The sequence below is a fragment of the Canis aureus genome, chromosome 28 (genome assembly GCF_053574225.1).
Source record: "Canis aureus isolate CA01 chromosome 28, VMU_Caureus_v.1.0, whole genome shotgun sequence".
Lineage (NCBI taxonomy): Eukaryota > Metazoa > Chordata > Mammalia > Carnivora > Canidae > Canis > Canis aureus.
In genome coordinates, this window is record NC_135638.1 from 25,371,159 (window position 1) to 25,384,077 (window position 12,919).

The 12,919-nt window shown below is 35.7% G+C and overlaps 1 protein-coding gene across 7 annotated transcripts in view; it reads left to right on the forward strand.

Annotated features, from left to right (window-relative positions):
* Positions 1-12,919, forward strand: part of PPP1R42 (protein phosphatase 1 regulatory subunit 42) — a 65,529-nt gene that overhangs the window by 37,562 nt on the left and 15,048 nt on the right. For 3 of the 7 annotated variants that reach the window (XR_013367223.1, XR_013367224.1, XR_013367226.1), the window contains exon 6: positions 3,797-4,028. Coding sequence is in view for 3 of the 7 variants with exons in the window: in XM_077876709.1 (XP_077732835.1) it covers positions 3,797-3,951 (155 nt within the window). In the remaining 4 variants the exon portion in view is untranslated. Of the gene's footprint in view, positions 1-3,796; positions 4,370-11,702; positions 11,775-12,919 lie in introns of those variants that run through there. The other 4 variants (XM_077876709.1, XM_077876710.1, XM_077876712.1 and 1 more) reach the window with 2 other exon arrangements.

Below are 12,919 nucleotides of genomic sequence, written 5' to 3' on the forward strand. Positions count from 1 at the left end.
ATCTCCTTCCCTTCCTGCCCACCATACACAACAATATTAGTTCACTTTCCTTAGGCAGCAGAGTAAATATAACTAATGTTAGATGATTAAGAATCTTCCTATGTTCATGAAACCATTTCTGGGAAGTACTGTAGGTGATGTAGTAAAGGATGTGGAGCTAAGGTACTGATCTGCAAATAAATAGGATTTAGTCGATTTTTATAAAAATAAATCTTTTCTAAACATATTTTGTGACTATAAGATTAATACATATTTCTTTTTTTTTTTTAATTTTAAGTAAGTTCCATACCCAGCGTGGGGCTTGAACTCCCAATCCTGAGATCGAGTCACATGTTTCACCAAATGAGCCAGCCAGTCACCCCTAAAATTAATATACATTTCTTATAAAAATATAGAAAATAAAATTATATCATTCATAATTCCACCATAAATCTGTTAGCACTTTAGTATCTATGTCCCTTCAATCTTTTCTCTTTGGTTCTAGCTTGTCTTATTTTCCTTTTTTTAAACGTATCTTTTAAAATTTATTTTATTTTTATTTTATTTTATTTTATTTTATTTTATTTATTTTATTTTATTTTATTTTATTTTATTTTATTTTATTTTATTTTATTATTTTATTATTTTATTTATTCATGACAGACTCACAGAGAGAGAGAGAGAGGCAGAGACACAGGCAGAGGGAGAAGCAGGCTGCATGCAGGGAGCCTGACGTGGGACTCTATCCTGGATCTCCAGGATCATACCCTGGGCCGAAGGCAGCGCTAAACCGCTGGGCCACCAGGGCTGCCCTTTTTTTTATTTTTTAAAGATTTTTGTTTATATATTTGTAAGAGACACAGAGAGGCAGAGACACAGGCAGAGGGAGAAGCAGGATCCCTGCAGAGAGCCTGATGTGGGACTTGATCCTAGGACCTCGGGATGATGCCCTGAGCCAAAGACAGACGCTCAACCACTGAGGCATCCAAGGTGTCCCATTATTTTCATGTCCTTTTTCTTTTTTTTTTTTTTTTTAAAGATTTTATTTATTTATTCATGATAGTCACACAGAGAGAGAGAGAGAGGCAGAGACATAGGCAGAGGGAGAAGCAGACTCCATGCAGGGAGCCCGATGTGGGATTCGATCCCCGGTCTCCAGGATCGCGCCCTGGGCCAAAGGCAGGCGCCAAACCGCTGCGCCACCCAGGGATCCCTCATGTCCTTTTTCTTAAATGCAAAAACAAAAAGTGAATTGAGGACTTCGTTTGATGTATCCCAATAAGGACTGTGGAAAGTTGTTTTGTAAGTAACTCAGGTCTCACCAAACAGAATAACAAGCCACACATTTGGTTTACTTAGCCTGAGTGGAAACAAATTTTGTGTTGAGAACAATTCATTAAAACAAATCTCAGGGATCCCTGGGTGGCGCAGCGGTTTGGCGCCTGCCTTTGGCCCAGGGCGCGATCCTGGAGACCCGGGATCGAATCCCACGTCAGGCTCCCGGTGCATGGAGCCTGCTTCTCCCTCCTCCTGTGTCTCTGCCTCTTTCTCTCTCTCTATGTCTATCATGAATAAATAAATCTTTAAAAAAAAATAAAAATAAAAAAATAAAATAAAATAAAACAAATCTCAGAGGTCTCTGATCTTATGCCCATTACCTGGCTTCCCTCCTGAGCTACACGATCATTTGCTAAAGGATGAAATCAGGCTTACTGAGGCACAGTCATTTCTCAGGCTCTGTCTGAAACATAAACATGAGGGAAAAGGGATGATGGTAAAAGATTTGGATTTTTATTCCTTATCTTTATACCAGATTTTTAAAATATGTATTGATTTACACATATTACACACAAAAATGCACTAACAAATTATACAATTACTGATAAAAACACATTTGGAAAGATACCAATAAATCCAAGTGGTTGGGAAAACTAAGCATAAAAGAATGACTTTTAATATAAAGCTTTAAGGATGAAAATGCTTGATAATAGAACAGTTAGCCAATTTCTTACATTATAATTTGGAGAGTACTAATTTCAGTTAAAAGAAAAAACATGAGAAAAGATGTGGAAACAATTATACTTATAGAGTTTATGGTTCTAGTTTATATTTCCAGTTTCACTTATTTTGTACTTAGGATCTTACAGTATTATGCATCATATTTATTAATAATTTCAGTAGTGCAATCAGTGTGAGGATACTGTCACCCTGTAAGAACATGATTTAAAAATTTTTACTACATTCTTTTCTTACTCTGGGATCCACTGGAAGACATTACATGGATGATGAGAGAAAATACATATTTACTTAAAAAAACCTCTATACAGCAAATTTTGTTAGAAAGAGATAGTCTTGGGATGCCTGGGTGGCTCAGCTGTTGAGTGTCTGCCTTTGGCTCAGGGCATTATTCCCAGGATCCGGGATCGGGTCCCACATCAGGCTCCCTGCGGGGAGCATGCTTCTCCCTCTGCCTGTGTCTCTGCCTCTCTCGTGAATAAATAAATAAAACCTTAAAAAAAAAAGTCCTTTTTATCAAATGAAGGCCACCTGTATTCATGTGATTACATATAGTACAAAGTGTCCTATAAGGGAATAGTTTAATATTTTATAGTATATGTAGTATATATGCAAATATAATTAAATACTATCAACCATTAAAAATTTGCATTTAAAGAAAGATACAATAAAATCATCACAATATAGCAATAAAAATTAAGACAGAATGCTATGAAAATAGAGAACTCCAACTTTATATAATATACACACATAGAAAACAAAAAAATGTTAAAAAATATACTGTTAATGGGTTTTAGTGATTATTTTTGGTTGTAGAACACAAGCAATATTAATTTTTTTCTTTCCCCACTTTTTTGTATTTTCCAAATATCTTACAGCATATAAAAATTATTCTGTGTAATTTAAGATGCTCAGATTTCAAAACAGTTTTTAGAGACACAAAATATAAATATGGCTGAAACAAAACCAAGAGACCAGTTTTGTGGGTTGTCCCTACCATATCCTATATCCTAAGATATAATAGCAGCCCTTGGGTGGCTCAGTTGGTTAAGCCTAGAATATAACAAGCATTATTAATGTATGTACTTTTATAATACCATGCTAAATGTATAAAATTTCTTATTCACCTTAACATAAAATACATTTTGTTTTTTCCTAAGAACAACTATAATATGGAAATGAACAGATAATATCTAATTTCTGTTGAATATGACTTTTTTTTAAGATTTTATTTATTTATTCATAGACACAGAGAGAAAGAGGCAGAGACACAGGCAGAGGGAGAAGCAGGCTCCATGCAGGGAGCCCGATGTGGGACTTGATCCTGGGTCCCCAGGATCACACCCCAGGCTGCAGGCAGCGCCAAACCACTGCGCCACCGGGGCTGCCCAACATTTTTGTTTTTAAAAATAACAATATAATTTACATGTGACCCTAGAAGGAAAACCATATATCAAATCATTTACAGTGATTATCTTTGTCAGTGATGGGAAGGAGAGTTATGGATAGTAATTATAGAGTCTTTTTATGTTTTTTCTATCATGTTTCAGTTGTTTATAATAAGCACATATTCTTTTTGAAATCAGAAAAAAATAATTAAAAAGAAGTAAAAGCTCAGTAAAAACAAAGAAGCTGTGTAAATAAGATAATTTTTAAAAGGTATTTATTTCAGCCTCTGGTATAATTTAAGTTCATATGCCTTAAACCAGAAATACATATACATATATATACGACATATATATATATGTATATTATCTATATATTTATATATTACATTTTTTAACATATATACTTTTCTTAGAATTTCTTGATGGAAAAGAAATTAGAAACATGGAAAGACAATTCCTAATAAATTGGAAAGCATCCAAAGATGCCAAGAAAATCAGCAAGAAAAGGAATAGTCAAACTGAAGATGCAAGTAACTCACACATAAGTAAGCAGGCTGTCATTCATTAGTTGACCACTTCTAACAGAGGAATATTCTCAACAACAACAACAACAACAACAACAACAAAAATGCCAAGAAATAAGAGGTATTTGTTAAGATTTTTGATTTAAGATTTTTTTAACTTATTTATAGTTCCTAGGAAATTTTACCTGTAATGTTTACATATGTTTACACAGCTACTATCAACAAAAGCTGTGTTTGGTTCATATTGAGTTTGCATCAGCTATGAAAACAGAGACATGAGGGTGGGAGAAAATATATAATTTTTTATCTGGCAAAGTGCATGATATTAATTATGCAAATGGTGAAACAACAAATTGTGAAACCTAAGTCACTAGTATATTTGTTTAGCAGTGCAAAAATCACATTTTCCATCAGAATACAAAATAAAAATGTATGATGACCACATCTGTGGCCTATACTCTGTGGCCTGTCCCCTTTCTTATGTGCATGCCCTAACACTTGAATATTTTCATTATAATATGCTTAAGGTTACAATACAAAGGAAAGTCAACTTTCCTTGACTAACTAATCCAGCCAAGTAGAACATATAACAATTATCTCTATCATATTTGGGAGCATCCTAGAATTCCTTCTTCACAGATTCTATAATCCACAACTTTGGAATGAACCTCTTCCTCTGTTCCATGACAGTGTTTGAATGCTAACGGTCTTTCTGTTTCACAGTTAATGGGATGGGATCATAGAGAGAGGTTAGGCCAGGGAATAGGGAAAAAGAAATTGTAATAGTGTAGTGAGGCTTTATGCATGGATACCGTATCCTAGGAGCTCTGCTGCTCCAAAACAAGAAAGTTGAGGTGAGGAGAAGCAGAGGTTGAAAGGCATGGAGCTCTGATTTTGCCATATCATGTGCATTACATATAAACTGTGGGAAATCATTTCAAAGAGTGGGACTTTCTGAATTGACAGTATACCCATGAATGATGACACTATGCTGGCAATGTGAATTTTCCAAGATCTGAAATCTATTAAATGAACAGGCAGCATTTCTTCTCCTCTGTTTATCCCTGGCTGGCTTTGAAGGGCAAAACCAGACACACGGTAAGGATTCCAGTATTTTACATATTTTCAGTATTATACCAAAGATACAAAAGTATCTCATTAATACTGAAGTATTCATAGAATTCAATACCTCACCCAAAAACTGAACTTATTCTAAAAATAATGTAGTTTCCTTCATCTTAATAGATTTTCAAGATTCTTCCTACTTCAGAAAACAATTCGGTTAATTTATTTTTAACTTCTGCAACTAAATTCAACAAAACAATTATAATATGCCTTAAGGTTTATAATTTTAAAAAATTACAGTCATTTTTCTCAATAAAATCCTTATTGATAAAAAAATCCTTATTGATTTCTTCATAATGTAATGCTATCAGTAACAATTAACAAAAGCAATTTTTTAAAAAAATTTATTTATGATAGTCACAGAGAGAGAGAGAGGCAGAGACACAGGCAGAGGAAGAAGCAGGCCCCATGCACCGGGAGCCCGACGTGGGACTCGATCCCGGGTCTTCAGGATCACGCCCTGGGCCAAAGGCAGGCGCTAAACCACTGCGCCACCCAGGGATCCCTAACAAAAGTAATTTTTAAAGCAGTATAAATACAGTAATAACAAACTATCTGAAAAGTAAATTAAGAAAACAATCCCATTTACAATAGCACACACAAAAAAAGGAAAAATACCTACAAATAAATTTAACTAGTAAGTAAGGAAAAAAAGAATTGTACACTAATGAAAGAAAGGAACAAACAAAAGAATGGGAAAACATCCTGTATTCACGAACTAGAAAATTTAATATTGGTAAAATGTCCATAATACCCAAAGCAATCAACAGATTCAACACAGTCCATATCAAAATTCTAATGCATGTCCACAGAATTGAAAAACAATTCTAAAATTCATATGGAACCACAAAAGACCATACATAACCCAATCAACCTTGAGGGAGGTATATTACAAAATATAGTAATCAAAACAGTATAGTACTGCCATAAGACAGACATACAGATATATAGAGCAAAACAGCTCAAAAATAAATCCACACATAAATGGTCAACTAATTTAACATGGGTGCCAAGAACACACACTGGGGGAAAGAACAATCAAATGTTATTGGGAAAACTTGATATCCACATACAAACAGAGCCTTATCTTACACGATACCAAAAAATCCACTCAAAATGGATTAAAAATTTAAGCATAAGACCTGAAACTGTGAAACTCTAGAAGAAAACACAGGAGAAATCTTCATGACATTGGTCTTGGCAATGATTTCATGGACATGACATCAAAAAACACAGGCAACAAAAACAAACAAGTGTATTACATCAAACTAAAAAGTTCATGCACAGCAAAGGAAATAATCAACAGAGTAAAAAGACAACATACAGAATGGGAGAAAATATTTGCAAACTATACATCTGATATGGGGTTAAGCTCCAAAATATATATAGGACACCTACAACTCAACAGCAAAAAAAACCCCGAATAACCAGATTAAAAAATGGGCTAGGGACTTGAAAAGGAATATCTCGAAAGACCTACAAATGGCCAACAGGTATCTTTAAAAAATGCTCAATGTCATTAACTAACAAGGAAATACAAATCAAAACCACAATGAGGTATTACCACACACACCTGTCAGATGGCTATTATCAAAAAAACAAAAGATAAGAGTTGGTGAGGATGTAGAGAAACTTGAGCCCTTGTACACTGTTGGTGGGGATGCAAAATGGTGTGGCCACTATGAAAAACAGTATGGCAATGTATTGAAATTCAAAAATAAGGTACTATAAGATCTAGCAATAAAATACCCAGTTCTGTGTATTCATTCAAAAGAACTGAAATTAGAATCTTGAAGAGATATCAGCACTCCTGTGTTCACTGCAGCACTATTCACAATAGCTAAGATGTAGAGGGATCCCTGGGTGGCGCAGTGGTTTAGCGCCTGCCTTTGGCCCAGGATCGAATCCTACGTCGGGCTCCTGGTGTATGGAGCCTGCTTCTCCCTCTGCCTATGTCTCTGCCTCTCTCTCTCTCTCTCTCTCTCTCTCTCTGTGACTATCATAAATAAATAAAAGTTAAAAAAAAAACAATAGCTAAGATGTAGAAACAAACTACATGTCCACTGACAGAAGAATCAATAAAGAAAACATGGTATATAAATACAATAAATATTATTCAGTCTTAAAAAAGAATGAAATTCAGCAACATGAGACAACATGAATAAACCTTGAGGACAATTATGGTAAATAAAATAAGCTAGTCACAGAGAGATAAATACTGCATTTCACTTGTATGAGGTATCTAAAATAGTCACATTCATAGAATCAAAAAGTAGAATGGTGGTTGCTAGAGGCTAGGGGAAGGAATAAATGGGGAGTTACTAATCAATGGGAATAAAGTTTCAGTTAAGCAAGATGAATAAGCTCTAGAGATCTACTGTACAAAGTTGTACCCATAGTCAAAAACAATGTACACTTAAGAATTTGTTTACAAAGTAGATATCATGTTCAGTGTTCTTACCACATTCATTTTTTTTAAAGATTTTATTTATTTATTTATGAGAGAAACAGAGAGAGAGGGAGAGAAGCAGAGACATAGGCAGAGAGAGAAGCAGGTTCCATGCAGGGAGCCCGATGTGGGACTCGATCCCAGGACTCCAGGATTACACCCTGGGCTGAAGGCAGATGCTTAACCACTAAGCCACCCAGGCATCCCACCACATACATTAAAAAAATTTTTCTGGGCAGCCCTGATGGCACAGCGGTTTAGTGCCGCCTGCAGCCCAGGGTGTGATCCTGGAGACCTGGGATGGAGTCCCACGTCAGGCTCCCTGCATGGAGCCTGCTTCTCCCTCTGCCTGTGTCTCTGTGTCTCTCATGAATAAATAAATAAAATCTTCAAAAAAGAAATCTTAAAAAAATAAATCTGTACATCAAAGTAAACAACTAAGAGGAGACAACCTACTGAATGGGAGAAGATATTTGCAAATGGCATATCCAATATAGGATTAGTATCCAAAATATATAAAGAACACATACAAGTCAACACCACAAAAAAAAATCCAATTAAAAAATGGGCAGAAGACATGAACAGACATTTCTCCAAAGAAGACATACAGATAAACAATACACACATGAAAAGATGCTCAACAGTACTCATCATCAGGGAAATGCAAATCAAACCTACAATAAGATATCACCTTATACCCTAAGAAAGGCCAAAATTTAAAAAACAAACAAGAAGTGTTGGCAAAGATGTGGAGAAAAAAGAATACTCATATACAACCGGTAGAAATGCAAACTGGGATAGTCACTATGGAATACCATATTCCTCAAAAAGTTAAAAAAAAGAACTACCCTATGATCCAGTAAACACACTACTGGGTATTTACTCCCAAAATACACAAAAACTAATTCAAAGGGATACAGGAACCCTTGTGTTTATTGCAGGATATTTACAAGAGTCAAATCATGGGAGCAGCCCAAGTTTCCAATGATAGATGAGTAGATAAAGAAGATATGTTGTGGGACACCTGGGTGGCTCAGTGGTTTAGCGCCTGCTTTTGGCCCAGGGTGTGATCCTGGAGTCCCGGGATCGAGTCCCACATTAGGCTCCCTGCATAGAGCCTGCTTTTCCCTCTGTCTCGGTCTCTGTCTCTCTCTCTGTCTCTCTCATGAATAAATAAATAAAATATTTTTTTAAAAAAGAAGAAGACATGTTGTACATTTATAGTGCAATATTATTCAGCCATAAAAAGAATAAATTTAATTCAAAAAAAAAAAAAGAATAAATTCTAGCCATTTGTGAATATAGAAGGAACTGGAGAGTATAATGCTAAGCAAAATAAGTCCGTCAGAGAAAGACAAATACTGTATCATTTCACTCATATGTGAAATTTAAGAAACAAAACAAATGAGCAAAGGATAAAAAAGGAGACAAACCAAAAAACAGACTCTTAACTAAAGAGAAAAAGTTGATAGTTACCAGAGGGGAGATGGGTGGAGGGATGCATGAAATAGGTGAAGAGGATTAAAAAGTGTACTTATCAGGATGAGTACTAAGTAATATATAGAAATCTTGAATCACTACATTGTACACCTAAAATTAATATAACACCATATGCTAAGTATCTGGAATTAAAATTAAGAAGTTAATAATTTTAATTGCAAAAAATGCTTAATGTTCTTAGCACAATTTTTTTTAAAAAAGCCATATAGAATGTTACATAGTACAGTTATCATTTCATACTTTGCTGTAGTTGCTATTATAATAATAATTAATAATTTAAAAAGAAAGCACTCTAGGAGGCAAAGAAGGGGGATTAGGAAAGAAAAGAAAGATAATTTTACTCTGCTAAACATTTAATATATTTGTAAACATCCCTGCATTTAATCATTATAACCTATGGCGAAGATAATTATTACATCCATTTTATAGATGAGAAAGCTGAATTTTAGAAAGATGAAATAACTTGTCTAAAGTCACAAAGATAACACAGGGTACAATGATTAATCACAATTATCTAACTTCATCAAACCAGCTTTGGCTTGTAGTTACCACTTTAGCAGTGACTGGCTGAACTGTGCTTGGATATAAGGACAATAATGTCTCCTCTACCTAGAAATTCATTTCAGATTGATGGGAATTTAGGAAAATCTTCAGTTGTGTATATATGTGATAATGTAAACAAATAATTTTTATAAATAAAAAGAAACTACAGGGGTACCTGGGTAGCTCAGTCAGTTAAGTGTCTGCCTTCAGCTCAGGTCATGATCCTAGGGTCCTGCGATAGAGCCCCAGGTTGTGCTCCCTGCTCTCCTTCACCCTCTGCCTCTCTCCCTGCTTGTGCTCAATCTTTTTCTTTCTCAAGTCTCTCTCAAGTAAATAATTTTTTTAAAAAAAGAGGACTACAGAAAAAATAGGATAATATGAAAAAAATTTATATTCTAATAGATTATATGATTTACTATTTTGAAAAATAAACTCTAAAGTCAACTAAAATAAATTGAAATTGAAAGCTGACTAGCCGCAAAAGAAAACTATCTGAGTTTTCCTCAGGAGTACTTAATTATTCTCCCTTTGCCACTTGCAGATATCCTTCTCTCTCACATCCTACACATTTGCCATCCCCATCTAAACACAATGACACAGTTCTGAGCCTTTCAGATTTAATATCAATGACATCTGTGGGTACATGTATGTAGCATACAATAACTCTGTCCTTAGGTATGTGGCCAACAACTTAACACTATTGTCTTTATACAAAGGCTCTGTTATTACTACTCAAAAGAAATGGAAAGTATGAATTAAAGTCTAGGAGATATGTATTTTTAAAATCTAAAATACACCTTCAGATCTCTAGAAGAGCTAAGATGAACCTTTTAAAGACATCTCTGTACAACCAAATACATTATTAAGTGAACAAGAGTAAGTTTTGTACTTCCTGACCTATGCATTTTTGCTAGCCTTGTAAATTTGGAGCTCTAATTGGGTATTATGACAAGATTTATAGAGATTATGACTTCAGACTTCAAGAATCTTATGATAAGAAATTTTGTTCTAAATATAGCCACATAACACCATATAACCCAAATCTGGAAACAAAATCAAACACTTTGGGATGCCTGGGTGGCTCAGTCAGTTAAGCATTTGTCTTTAGCTCAGGTCATGGCCATGGGATCCTGTCCAGCATTGGACTTCCGGCTCAGCAGGGATTCTGCTTGTCCCTCTCCCTCTTCCCCTCCCCCTTCTTGTGTGAGTGTGTGCACCACTCTCCCCTCTCTCAGATAAATAAATAAATAAAATCTTTTAAAAAATTGTAAAAAATCAAACACTTTTAACAAAGTCCAGTGGGATCCCTGGGTGGCGCGGGGTTTGGCGCCTGCCTTTGGCCCAGGGCGCGATCCTGGAGACCCGGGATCGAATCCCACATCGGGCTCCCGGTGCATGGGGCCTGCTTCTCCCTCTGGCTGTGTCTCTGCCTCTCTCTCTCTCTCTCTCTCTCTCTGTGAGACTATCATAAATAAATAAAAATTAAAAAAAAAAGAAATAAAATGTATATACTTTAAAAAAAAAATAACAAAGTCCAAAATACATGCATATCTTTTAGCATATGCTTCTGTAGTGCTTTCTATGGAAGCATTCACTTATTCATTTAATAAATAATTATTGGGTACTTTGGATGTGCACAGGACTATGCTGGGCGCTGAATAAAACAGTTCCCACTTAAAGGGAAATAACTGCTGGAAAGGGAGAAGGATCTATCAATAGGAAAATGATGTGGAATGTTAAGTGCCAAAATAAAGTTATGAACATACTCCAAAAACTATATATAAGTAATCTACTCCCTAAAGGTTAAACAGTCTGAAAAACTAAAAACAGCAGAATGCAAGGGCAGTTAATATTTCTATTAATGTTGGTGTAACCATTTTGGCTATGAGAGCTGACCATAAACTTTCCTGGATAGGTTTTTATGCATGAAAGTCTGTGATATTAATTTTTAATTGGTCTTACTGTGGATCTATTTAACTTTAATTCCATTTCATAAATTGTAATTTTGAATAGTCTAATGCTGTCATAGGCCAGGTTTACAATTCAGTTATTAGTTTTAAAGCAGAACTTTTTAATTCTTTGTATGCTACAGGTAACTTTGAAACAATGCATCACATAGTTAGCTTATTACCTACAGATGGGTAAGCCAAAAGTAGTTTTTTTCTCTGATATACACAGATACCTTCCAAATGGAAATGCATCTGCAGAAAGCTCCCAAGAAGATAACCCTAAAATTATTGAAGATCTGGGGTAGGTCCTTTCAAATATTTGTGTGATTTCCCCTTTTTGGGAAGGTGGAACACACTGCCAACAACACAGAGGAAGAGAAGGTCCTTCAACTGTCTCCTTATTCTTGGGTCTCAATCCTTCATGACCAAGAACCCCCCTGTACAAAAAAAGTTCATGGTTGGTGTGCCCAAATAATTACATAGCTGTGGTGGAACAACTACTTCAAGAAGAGCTGGGAGTCACTGAGATAGGGCAAGTGACTAAGGACATTCCAAGAAGTAGCAGGCAAAGAGGTCTGAATGACTAGAGGTCATATCAAAGGAGCCTGAGGCCTAGTTGATGATGGGTAGTCTACTAATGAATAGATGACTAAGCCAAGGACATCTAGTAGCAGAAAAGGAGGGGCGACCCAGAGCATTACAGAGATAGGCTACTTTCACTACTTCTCCAAATCAAAGGTTCTGAATCTGGTGTCCCTGAAGGAGAAGTTTCATTAAATTCTCAAAAGGGTTTATGATCTAAAAAATCAGTTGGAGTCACTATTCTAAACCTTGAGTATATGCATAATGTAGCTCCACATGAATCAGCTCTTAAGTTTCCTAACGAGGAGAAAATTTTGGGGATCCCTGGGTGGTACAGCGGTTTGGCGCCTGCCTTTGGCCCAGGGCGTGATCCTGGAGACCCGGGATCGAATCCCACGTCGGGCTCCCGGTGCATTGAGCCTGCTTCTCTCTCTGCCTCTCTCTCTCTCTCTCTGTGTGACTATCATAAATTAAAAAAAGAAAATTGCTTTTTTTTTTTTTGAAAATTGCTTTTTTAGTTTTCTTTTATTTATTTATTTTTAGATGTTTTTTTCTTTTTTTTTTTTTTATTCATGATAGTCACATAGAGAGGAGAGAGAGGCAGAGACACAGGTAGAGGGAGAAGCGGGCTCCATGCCGGGAGCCCAATGCGGGACTTGATCACAGGACTCCGGGATCGCGCCCTGGGCCAAAGGCAGGCGCTAAACCGCTGAGCCACCCAGGGATCCCCTGCTTTTTTAGTTTTAAAAAATGATATTGCTTCAATGTAAAGATAAACCATCCCAGAAAATAAGTTCATTTATTTATAAAATTAATAGGTACCTGCTATATGCTGGGCTCTCAAATAAATAAATAAATAAATAA